The sequence below is a fragment of the Podarcis filfolensis genome, assembly GCF_964270895.1.
Source record: "Podarcis filfolensis genome assembly, chromosome: 1".
In the NCBI taxonomy this organism is placed as follows: Eukaryota; Metazoa; Chordata; class Lepidosauria; order Squamata; family Lacertidae; genus Podarcis; species Podarcis filfolensis.
In genome coordinates, this window is record NC_139604.1 from 92,068,395 (window position 1) to 92,091,366 (window position 22,972).

General features: G+C 41.9%; 1 protein-coding gene across 3 annotated transcripts in view; it reads left to right on the forward strand.

Moving 5' to 3' along the window:
• TMEM87A (transmembrane protein 87A) overlaps positions 1-19,030 on the forward strand; it is a 31,825-nt gene extending 12,795 nt beyond the window's left edge. Inside the window, exons 5-19 of one of the 3 annotated variants that reach the window (XM_083607133.1) lie at positions 415-504; positions 734-899; positions 2,560-2,621; positions 4,277-4,460; positions 4,881-4,980; positions 5,758-5,851; positions 7,345-7,430; positions 10,281-10,378; positions 12,016-12,074; positions 12,278-12,381; positions 13,264-13,337; positions 13,628-13,689; positions 14,578-14,633; positions 15,094-15,124; positions 16,664-19,030. In XM_083607133.1, coding sequence (XP_083463259.1) covers positions 415-504; positions 734-899; positions 2,560-2,621; positions 4,277-4,460; positions 4,881-4,980; positions 5,758-5,851; positions 7,345-7,430; positions 10,281-10,378; positions 12,016-12,074; positions 12,278-12,381; positions 13,264-13,337; positions 13,628-13,689; positions 14,578-14,633; positions 15,094-15,124; positions 16,664-16,705 — 1,308 coding nt within the window. In that variant the 3' untranslated portion in view covers positions 16,706-19,030. Of the gene's footprint in view, positions 1-414; positions 505-733; positions 900-2,559; positions 2,622-4,276; positions 4,461-4,880; positions 4,981-5,757; positions 5,852-7,344; positions 7,431-8,389; positions 8,459-10,269; positions 10,379-12,015; positions 12,075-12,277; positions 12,382-13,263; positions 13,338-13,627; positions 13,690-14,577; positions 14,634-15,093; positions 15,125-16,663 lie in introns of all 3 variants that reach the window. The other 2 variants (XM_083607134.1, XM_083607135.1) reach the window with 2 other exon arrangements.
• Positions 19,031-22,972: the final 3,942 nt, after the last annotated feature.

Genomic DNA, 22,972 nt, shown 5'->3' on the forward strand with positions numbered 1-22,972 from the left:
AACAACAACATATATATAGAATATAGAATATTTCCCCTTTTTCTTTTTTGAATTATATTATAAAATGTTAATTTGTATTACATATTTAATTAAAAATGCTTATTTTATTACTGTTTTATTAGAGGGCATACATTGGGACAATATACATTTTTTAAATCTAAAACTTCTGCGTCCTTGAACTCAGTCGCCACATTGTTCTGTGTCATTGTAACACTATGTAAAGAGTACTTTTGTTTATCTGAAATTCTATCCATTTTTTTATATCTTCTGGAACACACACACACACACACACACACACACACACACAAAAGTATGTAATGCTTTGCCTGTATGGGGGTTGGTTTTTTTGGGGGGTGTCTTTCTGTATATGTGTGTATATACATGCACATAAAGAGTTTTTACTTTTTTTACTAGATTTTCTACAAAGAATTTGTTCACCCAGAACCCCTCTCAGGTGGAAAACAAGAGGATGGAGCAAACTATACCATTGTATCAGAGAATTCTGTAAGTATGAGAGAGGTGATATATAATACAGGAGAGGATCACTTTTGTGTTGGATCGTTCTTGGTCCCTCTGCCTGCTGATAATGTCTGTGCTTGGCTTTCCCCCATTAAAACCACTAGGATTTGAAAATGCCTAATGCTGATTTCATAGTGCACATGATAGATTTGTACAAAATGTATGCTGATTTGTGGTTTAGATTAGATTGCACTCCTTTTCTTTTTTCTCCCAGGCAATGAATGCTGTGATGAGAACCTGGCAAGATGGGCCTTATATCTTTATTGTGCAGATTGGAATTGTATCCTCAAAGGATGCCAATGTGAAAACCAAAAGAGCGACAAGTGATGAATTGCCAAAAGTTACAGCTTCCTCTGAGCCACAGGGAACACATTTTCACAGTGAGCCATGCGCAGTAGTACATTGATGTTTGAAGTTTGTTCTAAATGCTTAGACACCACTCGCTGTGTGATCTCCAGGATTGTATCTGCGGCAAATTTTCAAAGTGAGCCTTGAGCTTGCTGCAGGTGTAGCCGTGGATGCCAAGTGTTGTCGGACTGGATTCCAGAAGGGGAAGGAGGCAAGAGTTCATTGCTATTGTATACCAGGCCTTGGGCATTCAAGTGTAGTAATGGCTGCAGACACTTCAATTCTTGGAGTCTATTTGATACTTCCCCCCCCCCCCAGTTGGCGCTCCCTTTTCCTTAAGAGCAAGAGAGAGAAAATGGTAGCCTCATATTTAGCTAGCTAGCTAGCTAGATACAATGCTTTCCCCCCCTTAAAAATGTTTAGAGGTACTCTCATTTCCCTACTCATATTGAAATACTGCCCCTCAATGAGGCCAAACTTTGATTCACAAAATGTTTAGGGGTATGCGTCCCTCTGCTCCCCCCCGAAAAAAGCACTGGATAGATGTTTAAAATCCCATGTATTTCTGGAATGTTGCCAATACATGGGGACTTCTTTATAAATTTTAGTAGAGAGAAAGGAGAGGCTCAGACCACTCCTTGTTCTGCCATTAAAGGATGTGTATGCAGGCAGTAATCTGATTGTACTTCTTCCTGTATTTGAATGAACAGTCTGTTAAAGAAGCAGTTTGCCAGCTCTTGTACTACTAGGTTATGTGACCATTACGAGAGCAGAGGCTGTTACTTTCTTTCTCAGTGTACCATGATCCAAAAAAATAAAAGTAAAATAAATACTTCCATAATTGCACTGTGGAGAGCAAAAGCACAAAGAATTATGGAATATCCTTACATGAATTCACTGAATAGAATCTTTGTGGTCACTGGTTGTTACTGCTGCTATTAGTAAATTGTTGTGAGTTGCTGCTTTATGTTTTTAGTGGTTGTGTTGTTTTATGGATTTCATAAATTGCTTTTATTTTGTTTGATTTTGCTGTAAACCACCCTGTGGTCTCCTAAATAAATAAATCTTTTAAAAAATATATTGTAGAGCTGGAAAAGATGCAGAAAAAGTCAAGCACAATAATCTGGCAGCTAAAGCAACCACCCAATGGGAAAGGTCACAATGCTTAGGGCTTTTTAGTTTAGAGGGGGGGAAACGGTGAATAGGAAGGGACATTATAGGGAAAGCGTGTATATATATTTTTTCTTCCTCATAATATTAGAATCCAGGACATCCAGTGAACAGTGAGAGATGAAGGACAGGCAAAAATAAGTACTCCCCCCCCCCAAAAAAAAATTAAATAGTTGAACTTTGGAATTCACTGCCACAGCATGTGATGATAGTTATTAACTTATATTGCTTTAAAATGGCAGTTAGACGAATTCATGGAGGATAAAGCTATCAATGACTGCTAATAAGTTATGATGGCTATATTCTGCCTCCCAGGATTAGATGCAGAAAGCCTCTGGATATCTTCTGGTGGGGAACCAAAGTGGGAGAGGGCCTTCCCCTCCTCCTTGTGGGATTTCCAGAGGGATTTGGTTTGCTGCTGTGCAAAACAGGATGTGGGACTATATTGGCTCTTGGCCTGATCTAGCAGGCTCTTCTCATGGTCTTATTCCTGATTCCCTACTTGTGCTTGTTTTTTGGCAGTGATCGTGGAAGTGAAGGGTCCGTATGAATACCTCTCCCTAGCAGATTATCCTCTCATGATCGTAAGTTGATGCCCGTGGTTTGTTTCAAGCACAAATAAGTTTTCACAAGTCTGGATGACAAGTGACCATTCTCAAGGAACTGGGGGTCGGGGGTGTAAGCTCTGGGGCTTAAGCCTAGCATCAGATGTCACTGTTACTGAACATTTTTTGAGTGTTGTTGGCACTGGACACTGTGCAGAACACAGAAGCGAAAGGGTCCCTACTTTAACAGCTTAGAGGCTGTTTCAGATGCACAGGAAAGTGGTAAGAGGTCAGAGGTCAGAGACTGACAGTGAGTGATGGGGACAGCATAGTGGAACAGGTAAGTGTGGGTTAGGATGGGTCAGTAGTAAAAAGACTATACAGCTATGGTTGAGAAAACAGACACAGCTTGAGAAATGGAAAGCGAGTGGTATTCAACTAAATTTTACTCAGAGTAGACCCCTTGAAATTAAGGGACATCACTCAGGTTCATTGATTTTTTATGGTTCTGCTCTGAGTAAATGTTAGTTGAATTCCACCCAGTGTTGTTCATCCGGGCGCCCGTGATGGATAGTTCTTTGCAACAGTTCTTGCATGTAGTCTTTAATCGTCAATGTCCAATTTACCTTTCAAGTCAATCCTTCCCAGGGCACACTTGGACCGTTTAAAATGACATGGCAGTATGCAATATCTTTTTAAGACCCTTTCTCTGAAAGCAATCATGTAAGCATTTTCTTGCAGCGTAGAAGCAGATTGGTATTGTCAGTACAGCAATTAATGCAGAAATTGAATTTATTTTTTTGCCTCTCTCATGGTAAAATTGCTGTTGCTTGTTTTGTATTTATTTCTCTTCAGTGTGTTCATGCTTCCTCTATTAATGCCAGGGTGCTTTAATGTTGCCCTCTCTAGACAACTCTGCTACCATGCAAGAGAACCATTGATCCTTCTTTTTGTGTAAATAAAGTGGTATTGATCTTCTTTTTTCTGTGGGAAGGTGAAATCCTTTTGCTTCTGTCGGAGATAAGATGTTTCCTTGTAAAACCAGGAAAGTGCCTCAAAAGGATCTCATTAGGTCAGGGAAACAAAAGTTTATAGATACAGTCAAACCTCGGTTTTCAAATATCTCAGCTGCTGAGCGTTTCGGAAGCTGAATGCCAAAACCCCCGGAAGTGAATGCTTCCGTTTTCGCGCATTTCTCAATTTTCCCCATTGAACTTGCTGACAGCCCTTTGATTCTCAGTTTTCGACGTTTCGGAAGTCAAACGGACTTCTGGAATGGATTGTGTTCGAAAACCGAGGTTCCACTGTACAGACCTAGGAGACAGAGTCAAGCTTAGCTAAATTCAGTGAAATCTTTATTAGGGCCCAGTGTTGGCATGTGGCATACAGGGAGAAGGGAGAGAGAAGATTAGCATTTGTAGCAACACTACCAGTCGAGGGAGGCGCACAACCAGCAGTAGTTTGCGGAGGACACATTCAAACCTTATGCCAGCCTTGCCTTTATTCTTTTTGAATCTTAGTCCTAAAATATATTTGAGGGGGCAGTTCCCTCATGCTCATTTTCACCTCTCACATACTTACTACTTAAACTGTGAAGAATTGTTAGATGAATAAATGCAGATAAGTAAACCGCTACAGAAATGCTGGTTGTAACTGGTTGAAATTGAAGCCCTTCTTTTGTCTCTGTTTCATAGTTTTTCATGGTGATGTGCATTGTGTATGTGTTGTTTGGAGTTCTGTGGCTTGCGTGGTCAGCCTGCTACTGGCGAGACCTCCTGAGGATCCAGTTCTGGATTGGTGCAGTTATCTTACTGGGAATGTTAGAGAAAGCTGTTTTCTACGCGGAATTCCAGAATATCCGCTACAAAGGAGAATCTGGTATGTGGGAATAACATTGTTAAATATTTCTGAGGACACAAAAACATGGATTATTTGAAACCATTGATCCATTAACAATTTTATTTTTAGTGACAGAGTAGAAACATACAAATCTTCATCTCTTGTCACTATCTGTAGCTGATATCTGTCAGTTTAGCTTTTGTGGAGGGAGCAGTGTTTATTTGATGAAGACAGCTAGATTATCAGTCATGGGAACATAAATCTTATTTCTGAAGTGGTTTTGCATCCCGATCCATCCTTTATGTGTGGATTAGTTAATGGATATTATTCTAAACACATTTACTTCAGAGTTTTGTGGGGAATGCTTCCAAATAAGTGTGCTCAGGATTTCAGCCATTGTGCAGATATCTCTCTTACCTGCGTATTGTGTGTTTTATCCTGTGCATTCTTTGTTCATAGTCCAAGGGGCATTGATACTGGCAGAGCTGCTCTCAGCACTGAAGCGCTCACTCGCTCGAACTCTTGTGATTATAGTGAGCCTGGGATACGGCATCGTCAAGTGAGTACTAGTGTTGGGCAAGCAGCAAAATGCTCACCCCAAAAATAATTTATTCTCCTCGATCATTAGGATCAAACTCCCGAGTGTCCCTCAAGGGTGTGGGTCCTCCATTTCACTTCTAATGCTGGAAATTCCCAATGCCAGGCCTCCTCAGCCTGCTACCACTCTTCCTCTTCTAAAGCCCAGACACCAGATCTTGGGGAAGGGGGAGTCTGTAGGAGGTGAAGGAGGGCTCCAGTGATGTTGGGAGAAGGCTCAGAAGGAAAAGATGCACTCTTTCCCCATTGAGGATGATGGGACTGAACCACAAGTGGAATTGAGGTGAATGGTCCGTTCAAGGTGGGCTGTGCCCACTTCATTCTGCTTGCTGGAAGTTGTGTGTTCCTCCTTTGAATGCTCACCCTGTTTGTAGTGAATTCTAGCTTGTCTGAAATTTCATACATTTTGAATCTGTGTTGTCAAAGGAGTTAGATGCAGTTCACGTCTACTTGACCAATTATGATGGAAAACAGTTAATGCAGCAATATGAATAAAACTGGCTAGAACTTGCTCTTGGGTGTGTTTCACATCCAAATCTGATATCAGCAATCCTAGGATAATGGAGGTGATTTGCAGCTGATATTATTGCTCTTTTATAATCCAGAGTTCCCGGTTAGACCAGTTACCTAGATGTGAAAATGACATTGGAGATGACCTAGATGATATGACTGATGTAATCTGTACAGCAGATATATGTCTTCCCATTGTTTTTCATTTTTCCCTTTATTCTTGTTTCAGACCTCGCCTTGGAGTTACTCTTCACAAAGTAGTTGTGGCTGGAGCTCTCTATTTATTATTTTCTGGCATGGAAGGTGTCCTTAGAGTCACAGGGGTTAGTAATCACTTGCTGCAATTTCATACCTCTCATATACAGACCTTCACTTCCTACTAGGCAAGGCTGTATATATGCAGGTTCCACTTACTGAACGCAATGCATTCTGTGGAACCCGTTGGTTAGGCACACGTTCACATAATGAGTCCACAATTTCCACTATTTACTATGGAAATATTTCTAATGTGGGATTTGTCAGATCTCTCCCCACCCCCACTCCCGTGGTTTCTTCTTGAAATGGCTGCAGTTAATCAGCAAAAGAGAGACAAAGGAAAAAACAGATTTGTCCAATTTCTCCTGCTCCCTGATTTGTTTGATATCCCTCCCATCCCTCTGTGGTTTCTGCCCCAAAGTGGCTACTGCTGAACAGCAAAGCCCAAACAAACTAGGAAGTAAGGAAGTTGACTGTTTGGATGTCTGAATCTGCGGAGCATATTTATTTACATGCCAATAAGTGAATTTTTGGGTAGCAGGTATGCAGTTAGTGGGACCTACGTATAATAGGTAATAAGGGATGTTTGAATTTTATTGAATGAGCCATTTTACTGTGCATCTGGTCTACACTCTTTCCACTAAAACATGTTTAAAAAGAGGCTGTTTGCCCCTTATCCTACTGTACTGTAATGTACTGTAAAGGCTTGTGCAGATTAATATTGATTTTTGTCTTTTGTGACTCAACCCTGCTTTGTTCCTATTATATCTGTTGCTTCCTTTGTGTGTGTGTGCGAGCGTGCGCGCGCACACACACACATTCAAAAGATAAATTTCACTGACAGTTCTTCCTCACTTTCATTTGGTTTGCATTTCTTCATTGCTATATGTTGTGCAGCTGTGTAATGTTACAGCCCCGTGTGCAGAAAGGTGATTATGCCTCTAATACGAGACCTTGAAAAGACCAGCTAACCAGCTGTGAATACATTGTGTAGATAATGCAGATCTGTGTCAGGTGGAATAAAGTAGAGATAGTGTGCATTCTTAGCTGCAGTAAAATTAGAAAAGGAAGTTCCTTCTTTTTTCAGTGGATTTTAGCAGGTGATCATGGTATAAGGTGGTATTCAACTAAGTCATAGAGTGGGCCCATTGAAATCATACTCTGGGCGTGATTTAATCAGATATCCTCCACAGGTTATATTATCTGTTTCTAAAAATGTAGCTATATGTTTCTGGAAATCAGGAAGTATAACATTTTTGAAATGTTTTCCCTGAGTTGGGTTTTGAATAATAATAACATGAAGAGGAACATGAGTTTTACATAAATCATGCGCAAGTCAGTGATAGCATATAGAGCTGTGAAGTCACATGGCTTTGACTATCCTTTGAAGAACATTTGCCCCTGGGTGACCTGTTTTCCTGTGCTTGATAGAGGTCAACTGTGTAGCAGCCATTGTTCCTCAGTTCTGTGCTGGGCCCTGTTTTGCAGGAGTGGTTCATCTTTTAATCATGCATTTATCATGTATTTCAGTAAACTGATTCTCTTTTTGGTACTTTTCCAGTCTTTCCATGGTGTTACAGCTGTGGTAGCTAACTTCGGGCTGTCTATCATTGACTCCTGTATTATTTATTGGATATCCTTTCAGAAGTGCCGTAGTACGGTTTGCATTTATGAACAATGTCAGTATAAATCCTGGATGTTTGGTGATTGAGAAAATATGTTGTACGAAGAGGTACGGGAAGAAGTGAACAGCTAGTTAAATTACCCTTGTATCATTGCTTCCTAAAGCTTTCCTAGTTTGTTTTTAGAGCTCAGCAGTGAGTAAGCCACCTTATGAATGAACGGCAACATTTGCCAGAGCTATGAGCAATAAGCAGATGGTCCAACCACAGAAATTTCAGCATCGGTGGGGTGTAAATCTCAACGGTGTACTGAAATTCCATTGATTTCGATGAGATTAATACTCCTTTCCTTCCCTTTGATTGTGTGTGCTGTAAATGTTACAGTTTATGGCTGGATGTGTATTTTGCACAATGTGAGTTCTTGTAAAACCAGGGCAATCTCCCCTCACTGCTGCTTGATGGAATGGTTCTTGCTGGGTGTCAGAAATATGCAGCTTTCAATAGATCAATAGCTTTCCTGTCAGGCAGAATGGCTGGACAGAACTCTGGTCCATCAATGGAGCCTTAAACTCCCGGTGTGGTTTTGGATCTAGAAAATATCTTAATGCTGTGAATCTGAGGGATCAGGATTTGTATCTTTCAGCTTTTCTGCAACATTTTTTTTTTTAAATTGGCTTATTACTAACCTCTTTTTTCTTTCAACAAAGAAAATACATATTTGGTGTTCTACATTAATGTAATAACTGATAATAATAATAATAATCATCATCATCTATTTACACCCCACCCATCTGGCTGGGTTTCCCGTGCCACTCTGGGGAACTGCATGCTTGGGGTTGCAGTCCTTTACACGCTTCCCTGGGAGTAAATCCCACTGAACTCAGTTGAACTTCTGAGTAGACATGCTTAGGACTGCGCTGAAAGTCTTGAATCTTGCTTCCAGTCGGCCTTGGTCTCAATGCCTTTTTCTCTTTGTCTCTCTAGGCACAGAATGATCTTGCCTCCTTGGCTTTTATTCCACTGGCTTTCCTAGATACTGCCCTCTGTTGGTGGATATCCTTCTTCACTGGCTTATTTCAAGGACTGCTATTTCTTTGGAGTTGGGTTTTCATGGTGGGTGGTATCTATTGCAAGTGTTCTGCCCGATTCTGTTGTTGCTTTATTTTCCTTCACAAACAAAATTTCTTTAAGGTGGTCATCCTAACTACACTTCCAAGGGGAAAACCTCCATTGAATTCAATGGAATTTTCTACCGAGTCAGAATGCTTAACGCCACACTCACAGTCTGCTGACTCAAGAACATGGTGAAAGATGTACTTTTACAGCTAACATGGCATCTGATAGAGTAAGAAATGGCTGCCAGTTTTGGAGATGACCTTGGTGCAGTGATGTCACTGGCTTCTGATTGCTGAGGTGTTTCCTTCACATTTCTGTAGCAGGAAGAGCTATCTCTACTGAAAACCTTGCGTGGACAGGCGGAGTCCCCCAAACCCTGGGCGGCCCCGTGTGGAATAACGACTCAAGACAACGTGCTATGGGATTAAAATTGGCCACGATTTTATTGTGTTTCAGATGTGGGTAGACCTTGGCTCAGGCATTGGGCGTTTATCCCTCCCAGTCCCCCACCGCAGATCTGGGGAACATTAGGGTTATCCAGTATGTGGGGGGGATGGGCTGGCTCTGGAGAACATATGTTCAAGCAGAGTGAGCCCGTCCCCGTTAACGCCGCCTTCGCAGGGGAGAGCAATGACGACCTCTAGGCGTACGGCCAAAGCCTCCCCTCAAACAACCCCTTTAACGGGGAACCCTGGTATCGCTGCCGCAGAGAGGACGGAGGCGTGGGTCACCGCTGCACGCCCTTCCCCATTTAGGGAGGATAGACTAAAGGATTCCGCCCAAGGCCAAAGTTGTGACGTTTTGCTACGGGAAAGGCAAACCTGCCAATGCAGGAGAATTCCTTTCCGGCCCTTCAACAGCGACCCTGACGTAGCAGCGCCCGCGTACCTGTGGAGAAAGGGTTAACTTGCAAAAGAAGTCTTAACTGAGGGTGGGTAGGGTGGGAGAAGCTCTGGAGCCAACTGAGATTCCCAGGTAAGAAGCTCCCCCTATTGTGTGGGCAGGTAGTCCCTCCCCCTACTTGGCCTGATCACCTTGGCAACGCCTCCCCAGGCGGGATTGGGCAACTGGCTGAGGTAGGCGGAGACCTCCAGGTATCCCACCTGGGGAAGGCAAAGCCAAGCCTGTGCTAATGGTGCTGCATAGGGTCCAGGGGCTGTGCGTGACTACGCAAAGGGCACCCCTCATTTAATGTGGGGAGCGGTCATTATGTGCAGGCTAGCCTTCAGAAGTTGCATGACTAAAGTGGGCAGAGTTGTTCCTTATCTGCAAATAGATAGCTCTTCCTGATGCAGCCTCATGTTCTCCTGCAGCCCTCGTGTGGACACCACTGAACGTTGTGTTCACATGTGTGTGCTTAACACTGGAGATCTATTGTTTGAAAACAAGTCACTACATTGATGCCCTGGTATCATAGAGGGTCATATTCTGTCTGTGTGGGTGGGCTTATATGCCTTTTTAAAGTGAGAAGCCTTTGAGGATCACCATACCAAAGCATTTTTTATAGCCTTATGTGAGCACCACAATATTTGAGTCACTGCTGAGTGTAAGTGGTAATTGAAACACAGTGTCGGAATAATGGGATTTGTAGAAGTTCATTCTTTATTTTAATAGGCTACCATTGCTTCGGGGTTCGTAAGCTTCAGGTTCAGTTTGATATGTTATTATTTCTGTGTATATTGCATCGAATACCTTTAGTAATTGGGCTGTGCCTGTTGTCAAGCTTGATTTTTCTTGACTTACCATACATATTCATCAGTTTGACTCAGACAATGAAGTTGTTAAAACTTAGGAGGAATGTTGTGAAGCTCTCGCTCTACCGACACTTCACCAACACTCTAATTTTGGCAATAGCAGGTGAGCTTTAGAAATATTTCCTTCCAAAATGTTTTACGGGACCTTTTTGAGCCAGATGTTATTTGAGATATCTACCACTCCATTGTTCATTCTGTCATGTCTGTGTTATAGTTTGCCCTCCGTTCAGTGCCTGTACCCTAAATAGAAAGTGCAGAGAGCTGTTTGACAGTGGTGCAGACTCCCTCAGAAAGTGGTGGACTCTCGGAGGTTTTAAATCAGGGGTTTAAATTCATGACCATTTGTCATGAATGCTTTAGTTGAGAGTTCTCCTTGCAGGGGGTTGGACTAGATGATCCTCAGGGTCTCTCTCTACAATTCTGTGATTCTATGAAATAAAAGGGGATGCCTGAAAACAAATAAAAAAGTTCTGATTTCATGACTTGTTGGCCGTGTTTGGACACAACGTTGAGTCATTAGCTAAGGTTAAATAAATCACATTGTGCATGAGCATTCCTGCTTTGTTCTTCCTCTAGTGGGGAAAAAAAAACCATGAAGTGGCTGGCTTAGTGTTATGTCTGAACTTGGACTTGCGGCTTGTTTCTCTCCAGGCAAACTGCGATCTGAAATTAAAGTTTGTTTTTGGCTTCCTGGTCATGGCTTGTTTCTCAGTGTTGCCTGCAAAACAGTGTTTGTTTGTATTTTGTTTCTTCCAAGCAAACACAAGCTTTGGATACAATGCCAAGCCAACCATTCCTCGCCCCAACAGGCCTACTGAACTTACTGTCAAGCTGCCAGAGCAGAATTCTCATTCCCCTGTCTTTTATTTTCATTTTCAAGGTTTTGCTCTTACTATACAAAGTCCTTAAGAGCTTGGGATCAGTTAAGTAAGCCCCATATATGCTTACTTATCATTCCACGTTGGTTAGAAGTTGATCTTTCAGCAAGGCAGCCCCTGTGTTTTGGAACTCCCTGCCTATTAACATCAGGCAGCTGCTCTCACTATATTGCTCTAGACGCTAGCTGGAAAGGCTATCTAGATATGTAATTCTAAGTCTGCTTACAGATGTAGACTTTGCCTGGATAAATACAACAATATTTGGAACGAGTTTATACAAAATGTAGTAGGCTGATAATATTTACATACTGTAAGTGATAGGATAATAATATCCAATTTATAAAATAATTTATGGGTTAGAGTATTTTTTGTATATATTCATATAATATTTTTCTCCCCTTTACACATTTTTGTGCCTTTTCTTTTTCTTTGTATCTATTTCTTTATAATTGAAAACCTTTCAATAAAATATTAGTATAAAAATAGATGCATAATTCTGCATTGCATTTAAATTTTGCTAGCTTTATATGTGCATTATTGATGATAATTTTATATTGTTTTACATAAAATGCTTAGAGATTAGTCTAGATTCAGCAGTTTAGAATTCTTTCTAAATAAATATTTTTAGACAGATTTTAGATACAGAACAAATGCTCAAAGGGGCTTTTACTGCACAAAGAAATGTGCCAACTGATGACCACAAGCCCAATAACACACATTGCTACTTGACACAATCCCCATGGTTATAGATGATTTAAAAGCAAATAACCTAAAATGTCTTAATCTTAAAAGAGGAGTTCTGCAGTTCATTTGCAGTTGCTAATATTTCACCAAATGTGTGTGTTTTATCTCCACTCTTTAGCATCTGTTGTTTTTATCATCTGGACCACTATGAAATTCAGGCTGGTAGACTGTCAGTCGGTAAGTGTGATGTGACTTTTCCCCTACCCGAAACTGCTATGGAGAGTATGCTTTTGTTTGATAAGCTGGTGGCTAAGGATTGTGACTGAATTTAATACAAACTCTGTGCCTTGCTTCTCCTTGAAAATGTTGGCATTTCTCTCTCTCTTTTTTAAGTGGTTTTTTCTTCTTGGGTGTGTATTTTACCTATCTTTTAATAACAGGATTGGCGGGAGCTGTGGGTGGATGACGCCATCTGGCGACTTTTGTTTTCAATGATCCTTTTTGCCATCATGGTTCTTTGGAGGCCGTCTGCCAACAATCAGAGGTATAACATTATCTTTTATTTTTTATTATTGAAAACAATAACACCATAACAGTCACGTCCTATAGATCAGTTGATCCACAGCAGTCCTCGCCAACCTGGTTCCAGCCCAACAACATCTGGAGGGCACCAGGTTGATGAAGACTGATTCAAAGCAGCCATCTTGTCCTGTCTGACTACAGTGGAACCTTGAGTTGCGGATGTAATCCGCCCCGGAAGCATTCAGAAATGCCGCGTCTGCGCACGTGCGCGGCGTGATTTAGCACTTCTGCGCATGCGCGAGCGGCGAAACCTGGAAGTAACCGTTCCGGTACTTCCAGGTTTCCACAGGACGCAACTTGAAAAGATGTAACCTGAAGCGGACGCAACATGTATTTCTGGTATCCAGTAACTTTCAGATGTAAAACATGTAACCATTACACATGATAATAACACGGGTGGCGCTATAGTCTCTTGGGCTTGCTGTTCAGAAGCTTGGTGGTTCGAATCCCCACAACGGGTTGAGTTCCTGTTTCTCTGTACCAGCTCCTGACAACCTAGCAGTTTGAAAGCACACCAGTGCAAGTAGATAAAGAGGTACCGCTGTGGCAGGAAGGTAAACAGCATTTCCGTGCGCTCTGGCTTCCGCCATGGTGTTCCATTGCACTAGAAGCAGTTTAGTCATGCTGGCCACATGACCCGGAAAGCTGTCTGTGGACAAACGCCGGCTCCCTCGGCCTGAAAGTGAGATGAGCACCTCAACCCCATAGTCACCTTTGACTGGACTTAACCGTCCAGGGGTCCTTTACCTTTACCTTAATAAAAAAAGAAGTCTGTGAAAAATGTGTATGTGTGTGTTTGTATTTCTGTGTATGTGTGCTTTATTAATTTTTTTCTTTCCAAAAGGTTTGCTTTTTCACCATTGTCTGAGGAAGAGGAGGAGGATGAACAGAAGGAGCCAATGCTGAAAGAGAGCTTTGGTAAGAAGAAAATCTTCTGCTATATAAATGCAATTTTAGTTCCAGTGGCCACCCTGATAACATTGCCCTGCTTCCCTCTCCCGGGAATTGCTTCCCAACAAGCCTATCTCCGGTGCACTTACCTGAAGCCATTTAACTGGGTTCTATATTCCTTCCCTCTCTGAGCATGGCAAAGAAATAAGATGTTGGGGACTTCTATTATAGATTCACATTAAAACAATAATAAACTTGAATCATAATCCAGGTGGCACTGTTGAATGAGCTTTATTTCTTTCTGGTATCCTACACAGAGGGAATGAAAATGAGGAATTCAAAACAAGAGTCAAACGGAAACCCTAAAGCCAGCAAAGCAGTAAGTTTGATTCTCTCATAGCTAGTGTTGGAGGTGGAACTTTCAAGAAAATTATTTTAAGATGCTTGACTAGATGATAAGATGCTCCTAGGAATCTGCCCATACTTCATATGACACAATTGGTGCCCAATGTTGGTAATGTAAAAATAAGTGACATGATCAGGCTATATGAGATCGTGAAAGTCTTTTATATCTGCTAAATCTTGGAATGTGTCTTTCATATGTATTGTACAGTAGTAGAATGGAAAAAATGAAATAGAGTAAACCTTGCGACTTGCATGCTTTTAACTTGTACACATTCAGATTTATGTGTGTGGCAAAAAAATTAAAAGTGGGTGGAAAAGGGATGGGGTTCTGGGAAAAATGACTTTGGCGATCCCACCTGCCATTGAAGTCAATGGGTTTTGGCTATACGGGATTTTTACTTTAGGTGTGATCCCCAGAACATAACTGTATACAGGCCTACTGTATATGAATTATCTATTGTAGCCATATTAACTAACTATTTTAGAATTAAAGAAGGAAGGGAATGTGTGTATTTTTAAATTGAAAATGGCTCTTGAGTACTGGAAAAACAAAGCATTTTGGGTATTACATGTTTATTTAATTGCCCTTTAAAAGGAATTTTTTTGATAGTTTTCAGCTTAGTTTTTTCATGTCTTTTTGTAAACGATAGATTTTCTTTTTATTTAAGATGTCGTAATTATTTATATCCTCCGCAAAAAATAAGCGGAAGAGACAGAGGAATGTCAAATATAGTTAATCACCTTTTCCGTAGGGAAAATTTACACAACATATTTTTGGTGGTTTCATAGCAAAATGTTATTTTTAAGTAGAATAACCATTTCTGAAACACATGACCTCTTTTTTTAAAAATAAAAAATCTAGCAGGAAGATGATTTGAAATGGGTGGAAGAGAATGTTCCTTCTTCGGTGACGGACGTGTAAGTACATGTAATTTGACTTATATTTATAGTAAATATACTGGAAGCAAAATGAATGAAAACAGTAATAATTTTCTCGAATATTGGTAATGTTGCCAGTTGCATCCTAGAACTGGTGTGGACTTTTTCTGGTTTCTGCTTGTTGGGGTACCAGCTAGCAGTCCCTAATACAGACTCCAAATCCAACTTGTGACCTGCTGCTACTTGCTGCTGCAGCCCATGAAAGTCCCTGTTGGTGTGCATTAGGGACAAGGACTATTGCCAGTTGCATTTATTGTGCTTTCTTTTACACTGTGCTGTAAATCTTCATTTGATAAAATGTACTTTCTGCTCTAAATCTTGGAAAACTACCTGCATTTCACGCTAGCACTTTTATGATAAATTCCCGGTGGTAATGTTTCTTGTCAGTACTGTGCCTGTTGTTAAAGTTCTTTCTTTCTTTTCATTCCTCTCAATCCAGTGCTCTCCCGGCGCTTCTGGATTCTGATGAGGTCAGTAAACAAACCTTCAGCAGCAATTTAAGTCTTGTGACACAACAGGGGAGTCATGAGCCCAAGTATTAAGGAAATGATTTTGGCCTCTCAAAACTGAAATGCTCTATCCGTTCCAGTCAGTGCATCAAGGAGCTAATAAAAGCAAAACGGAAGCACTGTTAAATACAGATCAGAGCTTTTATATGACGCAAGTACTTTGGAACTTTTAACCATCTGATTTTTTATTTTATATGATTTGCTACATGGAGCCACTGCTTTTTTGACAGTATTTGAGGGCAGGGCTGTGGCGCAGTGCTGGAGCACGTGCTTTGCATGCAAAATTAGATTCAAAGTAGGTAGGGCTAGCTACCTTCAGTTGCTACCAGTCAGTGTGGACATTACTGAGTTACATGAACCCAGTGGTCTGACTTTAAGGCAGGTTCCTGTGTTCTGTGTCACACTTTTAATTAGTGGCTTGCCGTTTAATAGACACGACACAAAAGAAAAAAGGGACTTTGACGGGTGAGGACAATAAACAAAATTCAGGATACCAAACCTGATTGTTTCCATCTCCCCTCATGAGAGTTGCATCAGTTTTGAATTGTTAATTTGTGGCTTCAACTTTGTTGTTAGCCGCTTTGAGTTTTTCGGGGGGCAGGATAGATATGTTTTAAATGAATGAACGCAGTTACTCATAGTTAAAGTTTGATTGAGAAGGAGGACTAAAATGGAGTGAAGCTTTGTGGGCTTTTAAAGAGACTTGAAAGATTAGAGAAATGATTTCACTGAGGAATTCTGGTTGTCTGGTTGTGCTCTAGGCATATGGAGTGGAAAGGTGAAATGGAGAATATCCTTTAAGAGCAAACAACCTTTAGGCAGCTAAGTGTAGTAGGGTTGGTTGACTGAAGGTCATGGGAAGGAGTACATTGGGATATTAGGACAGATTGGGTGGAACTAGTTTAGAGAGTTGTAAGGGCAAGGACAAGGGGTTTGTGTAGGCAGTAAAAGGAACAGGAAGCCATTGCTGGGATTTCAGGAGTGATGAGAGATGAATGCTGCAAATTCAGCAGACAAATTCTGAGCATTACAATATGCATTCCAAGCCCATAGAGAAGCATTCAGAGTGTGTTTCAGGCAAACACATTTTCTGTTCAGTCTCTGACCCGAGACATGTATGACTACCGTTTGCATACACTGTGATTTCATTTTCATTTTCAGTATGGTAAAGTTCCTTGCAGTGTGACTTCTATCCATTATTTTTTGTGCCAAATAGTTCTTCTGGGTGTGCTCCTATCGGATATTTTCCAAGCTTTCAGTCAATCTTTAGGGCATGTAACAGTTTTCACTTACAGCTCAAAAGAATGTTCATCACATGAATGACAAAAGTCACATGATGTTCACTTAACGATGCCTAAAAGGAATTAGTTCTAAGTCTAACTCCTGTTAGAGAAGAAGCATTTGCTTTGTGTTTTGAACTTTGGATAGTCCACTAATGTTAACATTAAAAAAAGAAAAGAAATGTGAAACCTCATTGTGACCCATATATTAATATTGCAGGAAAGAATGATCACACATTTTGAAAGATCTAAAATGGAATGAATGAGGACAGTTTGCTTGACAAGGCTTCCTGCTGTTGAAGAAAGGAAGAAACGTTTTTCTCCCATGGAATGCTGCATTCTTCTGATATGTTCTGTGACGTTCACCTTTGGACATTGTTCTCAGAGGAAAGAACATTTTGCTTGGATCACTGTGGAAGGAATCACACACATGTTGATACACCTAGGAAAATGTTTGAATTTGCATTGCCGCTGCAAGTGTGGGTTTTAAGCCATTTAAACGTCTTGATTGCAGCACGTCTTTAATTTTTAAACATTATAGTCAAGCTAAATCTAAAACTTTTCTAACAACTGCCTGAGGAATGGTTAATTCAATATTACAGCTAAATCCCTCATGTTTTAACCACAGTGGGAAGAGGGGAAGAGTGATTGATGGTTTCCCCAAACCAGCACGGGTGTTCCAGAGACAAAGGCAAGCTCAAGCTTATAGACAGGTATCAGCGATTGCTCAGTAAGATGCTACGTATATTTTAAAAACTCTGTATCCAGCATCTGGGACAGTGTGTGTAGGATTGAATCTCGCCAGCCCAGTAAAGGACTGGTACCCATGAGAGATGCCAGAATCAACCATCTGTAAATGAGCCTTGCCCACAGTAGTGTGCATGCAGCAAACTGCTGTGTGCAGTAATCTATGGATCAGGGTCAGTGCCTTGCATTTTTATTGGATGTAGCAGCTTCTGACTGAAGATTCTGGTACCTGACTGGTGAAAAGGAGAAAGTTTTAGAATGAGGACTTCTAGTTATGGGAAACAGTTAACGCATCACGAGGGAAGGAGGTATTTGGGGAAATTTAGGATTCCTAATATTTTTGGCAAGATCAAGTGCAATTTTATTCACTCTACTGTGTAGGAAAGATGGTCTATTTTAAGTTTTGCGTACGTAGATGCAGTGATCGCTTACGTGTTTGGTACATATCTCGTTGCTGGCAATGGGGTGTGAGCATGAGCAGTTAACTATTCAAATCAGAGCAGAGTGCAATTTAAATAATTTAAAAAAAAAAACCCTCAGCACTTATTCACTGACCTTGACCAGCCCCATGCCTTTAGCCTGTGCTTCTAATATTGTTGCATTGGAGCATATTCCATAGACTCACAAATGCATTTGTGTTGGAGTCAACCTCCCCATACATGTTGACTCTTTGAATCAGGCCTGTTCAGGCTGTGACCCACCGAGTCCATTGCAGCCCATAGCCGTGTCTGTGGCTTGTCAAATGCTTGACAACCTTCCTTCCTGTTTTTGCAGCTCTAGACAGACAGCAAAAGCAGTCGGGGTGTGTTAAGCCACAAGTTGTGCAGTCCTATCCTAAAAGTTTGTATATGTCAGACTAACCTATCCTAGATGTTCACATATTTTACACAGAACTGTGACTTCAGATAGCAGCTTGTTCCTGTTGCTCTTCTCAAATAACTCCTGAATAGACCTGGTGTCTGCAGCTTCCAGGTCCCCCAGTACCTGTCCTGGGATTATTGAGCCACAGTGTGGCATCATTCTGATGCAATGTAGGAAAGTTAAAGTGGTGGCTCATAGCCACCTGCCATTGCTTCCAAGTAAATCCACGTCCAGGGGCCCAGGGCCCACCTGAGAGCACCTCCAAACCTGAATCTGGCCCTAAATACACATTCATATACCATATCCAACACTTTGTCAATTTATAAAGTTCCTAATAGCCCAGTCCCTAGGGCCAGAAGCATCCTATTATACTTCCAGTGACTCCAAACATTCTGCTACAATTATTCCCATCTAGTCACCTTTCAGTTAGTTGTTCCTTGTCCCACCTTCCTTCCTACTATGATCTTTAATAAAGAGCCACCTCTGACAACACACTTTTATAATTAAATGTATTTCAAAATTCAAGTACCTCACAGGATTTTGTAAAAAGAGATTCTCAGAAAATTAAGCCTGTCACTGAGATATTAAAAGTCCTGTAAAGGGGGCAAATTGTTTATAACAACAACAAACATTCTCCTGCAATAATTTAAGCAAATATGCTGTTTTGGGATGTTTCTGTTCTGGGTGTCTTGTGGGAGGGAAGGATTTTGGGGGGGTATTTTTCAAATGTTAGTGCCAAAATTTGGGCTTCATTGCTGGTTTTTGACACTTTCAGCCCTCTAGCAGCAGAACCTGGAATTAGGATTTCACATTAAATGTGGCATTGTTTGGATTTTGCTTTCCAGAGGCGTTTTAGCTGTACTTATGTATAAGTGGTTTGGTAATGGGTTTTCCTGTAACTTACAGGCACTCTTTCATTTGATTCAATTTGCAGTTGCAGATTTCTGTTCTGTATAATAAAATTCTTTTTTTTCTTAAATCCAGTTTTTGCGTGTAGCTTTCTGACCTTTAAGCTTGATTTCTTATACTTGTTTGCTAAATGAGGGCCATAAGTATGATGACTGGGCACTGTATTTTTGCAGAAACACAGTCTCCTTTATGAACGGTTCATAAAGCACATATGGGCCTGCTTTCAGCTTCCTGTCTTTGGGAAGTTCAGCTTGTGGAACTTGTTATATCTTACACATCAAAACAGGTTTTTCCCCAGGGCAGCCTCTCAGTTTTGGCATCAGAACTGCAATATGCTCCTTGTATATGCAAATGGCTGACTTATCATAATTGTTCCATAAGCCAGCCACCGACAGGGGGTTGCAGGTTCATGCTCTGACATCTCCAGTTGATGAATCCAGGTATTAGGATGGGGAAGACCATTCCATGAAGTGCCTTGGAGATATGCTACCAGTCTTCATACAATGTTCTGAGTTATTGACCAACAGTCTTGACTCCTATGCAACAGCTCCACTAGTAAGCTGCCTTATTGAAAGTCACCAAGCATTTACATGTATAATTAATCATTTCCCTGCAATGTAATAAGTTATAGATGACTATATAGGATTTTTAATGTACTTTTCTTCTTGTATGTTGCCCTGAGCAATGCATTTTATAGAAGGCAATTGTTAAGTAAGACCTTGATATCATGGTTCGGCCCCAGAATTACGTATGAGGGGTTATATTTCTCTGATCTTTGGATGAAGGGCAGCATAGAAATTTAATAAATAATAATGATGAGTGAGTGGTAGAGCAGATGCTTTGTACGCAAAAGTTCATCGTTTCTAGCACTAGCTGGAAAAGGGGCTGGAAAAGGATCCGTATCGGAAACCCTGGAGGACTGCCACCACCTAGCATAGTGGACAATATTGAGCTGCATGGCCCATCAGCCTGACTCAGCTTCTTGTGAAATCAGATCCAGAGTGCATCTAGCTCAGTCTTCACCAACCTGATGCCCTCCAGATGTTTTGGACTATGACTCCCACGATCCCTAACCAAGCTCTGCATGGCTGTGGTGCAAACCATGAGGAAGGCACATGATGGGTAAAGACAGGGCCAGCTGCAGCTGATCAATAACCACAGGCTACCCATATAAATGACCAGGATGCCAAAAATGTGACCCAAATAGTCTGGCTTACGCCCTTGTCAGGTAAGATGACCCCAATTGAAATGACCACTATCTTCTTGTATGATTGGCATGCTGGGCTTGAGGGATACCCCTTTCCAAAGAATGGCCCGATTTGTCCTTTGCTACCCTAGTCCCATAAGTAACAGCTCCATGGTCGTAGTCAGGGTGTGTGTGTGTGACGGGGTGAATAGCCTAAATCAATAAAAATCAATACAAATCTGAGGTTCTGCCCGCCCCCTAACAAAAACCTGCTCCCCCTAACAAACATCCTGGCTATGCCCATGAACAGCCCTACACAAGCATTCCCAATAGTGGTTAATGAGCATCCCCCGTTTTATACAAGGGGCTCCAAAAGCGCCTCTTAGTGTTGAAAAGATGCCGCTTTTCCGCACCATAAACAGCAACTGCTGAGGCTGCAACAGGACGGGATTTAGGTCTGATGAAGCCCTAAGCTACTGAATGGGGCCCTTTGTATGTCCAGCTGTCCTTTGTCAACAACAAATTGTTGTGGTTTTTTGTGTTGAATATATGCCATATGGTAATTTATGGACCTAATGGGTACCTAAAGCCATTTGCACATAACAAAATATGTATTTTATCAAAGTAATTGTTGAACTGAAAAACAATTAAGAAGTACATTATAGTGAAATACAATTAAGAAGAAGTATATGTTGCTGTGTGTTTTATCTTATATATTGGAAATGTACACCCAGGTTTTTTTCCTTTAATTTTTTTTGGGGGGGCCCAAGAGAGTGGGGCCCTAAGCTACAGCTTGTTTAGCTTTTACGTACCGTGAACCCGATCCCCCCGCACCCCCGTTTTATACAAGGGGCTCCAAAAGCCCCTCTTCATGTTGAAAAGACGCCCCTCTTTGCACCACTAACAGCAACTGCTGAGGCCGCAGTGCCCGCGAGAGGCTCGGCCAGCGAGACAGAGACGAGGGGAAGCGGCTGACCGGCGCTGCTCTCGAGGAGGCCGGGCTCCCGGGGGGTTTCCCGGAGGTGGAGCCTGGCCGCGGAAGTGAAGCGGGAGCCGGAAGCGCCTGGGCCGGGCCTGGAAGGAGGCGTCTGGGGCGGCTGCTCCGGAGCCGGACTCTCGAAGGGAGTCCTCTCGGCGGGCCTTTGCCGGGCCCCGCGTAGCCGCCATCATGCACGACGCCTTCGAGCCGGTGCCGATTCTGGAGAAGCTGCCTCTGCAGATCGACTGCTTGGCCGCGTGGGGTGAGTGGGGCGCCGAGCTGCGACGGGGCATCTCGGCAAAGGCGTCCCTCGCCATCCCCGCCTCCCTCTCCCTGCCGCCCGCTTCGCTTGCTTTTTCCATGCCCTGCTGCCAGCTCCCGGTCCGGTTCTCCTTCCTGGCCACGGAAGGGGGTTTGACGCCCGTTTTGCCTGTGCGTTTGAAGCGGGAGGGAGCGGCAAAGCCCTGCCCTCTTCCCGATGAGGCAACCGCTTTAATTTTATTTTTTGGGGGGGTTGGTATCTCCGCTGGATACCTGAAGGGTCACTCGACGTTGTGGTTTTTGAAGCCTGTCAGCTGCCGGACACGTGACGGACACTGAAGTGTGGCGTGTTTTGTCAACGTATGAATCAGTGGTTGCCTGCGACTTTGCCCTCAGCCCCTTAACACGCGTCATGGTGCGGTGGACGCGTTTTAAAAAAATGAATCTGGCGCAAGAAGCGGCTCTTGCGTACCCTTCCGATGAAATCGAGGTGGAAAGATGGCTAGCTGTGTTTTGTATTCTCTTGGTTTCTGAAAAGAGTGCATTATCAGTGGGATTGAATTCCCCCAGTGCTTTTTTTTCTAAAAAAATGTTTAGGGGTACTCTCATTTTGACTCAAGAAAATCAGCATTTTATAGTTAAAATCGGGGGAAATAAATACAGTAAATGAACAAAAAGTAGATTCACAAAATGTTTAGGGGTGTGCGTAACCCCCAGGAAAAAAAAGCACTGAACTTACCTCATATCTGTTCTGTGGGCTGCATCTTTCTCATTATTGGGTTTTGAGAGTAGTTGCCATGTTAATGCCATTTCCACACGTTGCAGAAAATGATTGCAAGCCTGTTATTTTTTATTATTAAAAAGCACTCCTTTTAAAACAAATGTTTATAAACAAATATTTATAAACAATGTTTGTCATCTGTGAATAACTTTCAAGTATGGCTGACTTGCAGTGGAAATACGGAGATCTGGCTTTTGCAACATGTGAAGCAGTCTGATGTATATGAGATGAAGTATGATTTGTGAATTGTGACCACTTTCAGCTATTCAACCCTAGATGTTTTTAGACTGCAACTCCCACAATCCTTTACCACTGGTAAGCTGGCCAAGGATGATGGATGTTGTAGTCCAACTACAGTGCTGCTGCAAGGTTGGAGAAGGCTAGTTTACTAACTGAGTACAGTAGTTTACTGAATGAGTGAAATATATGAACTTAATATATGAACTTAATTCAGTTCTTCAGTCAGGAATATTCTCCTATTCCTAACTTAGAGTTCAATTGCAGCCTTCAAAGGCCTGTTACTTCCCCTGAGGGATACCATTAAATAGTACCATCTAAACCAGTTTGTGTCCTGTTATTTTTCTTTCAACCTGCAATCCTCCACATTCCCTTGCAAGGTATATCCGGTGGCAGTTGTGTGTACTTTAAAATTGGATGTGTCTTCAGCAACCTGTAACTTTGTGCATCCAAATGATATCCGTCTGAATTATTGATCTCCTTACTGAGTCAGGCCTTCTCATCCGAATTGACTGCATTTTCCAGTCAGAAATCTTGCCTGGCCATCAGGAGGCTGAGATAACTGTAC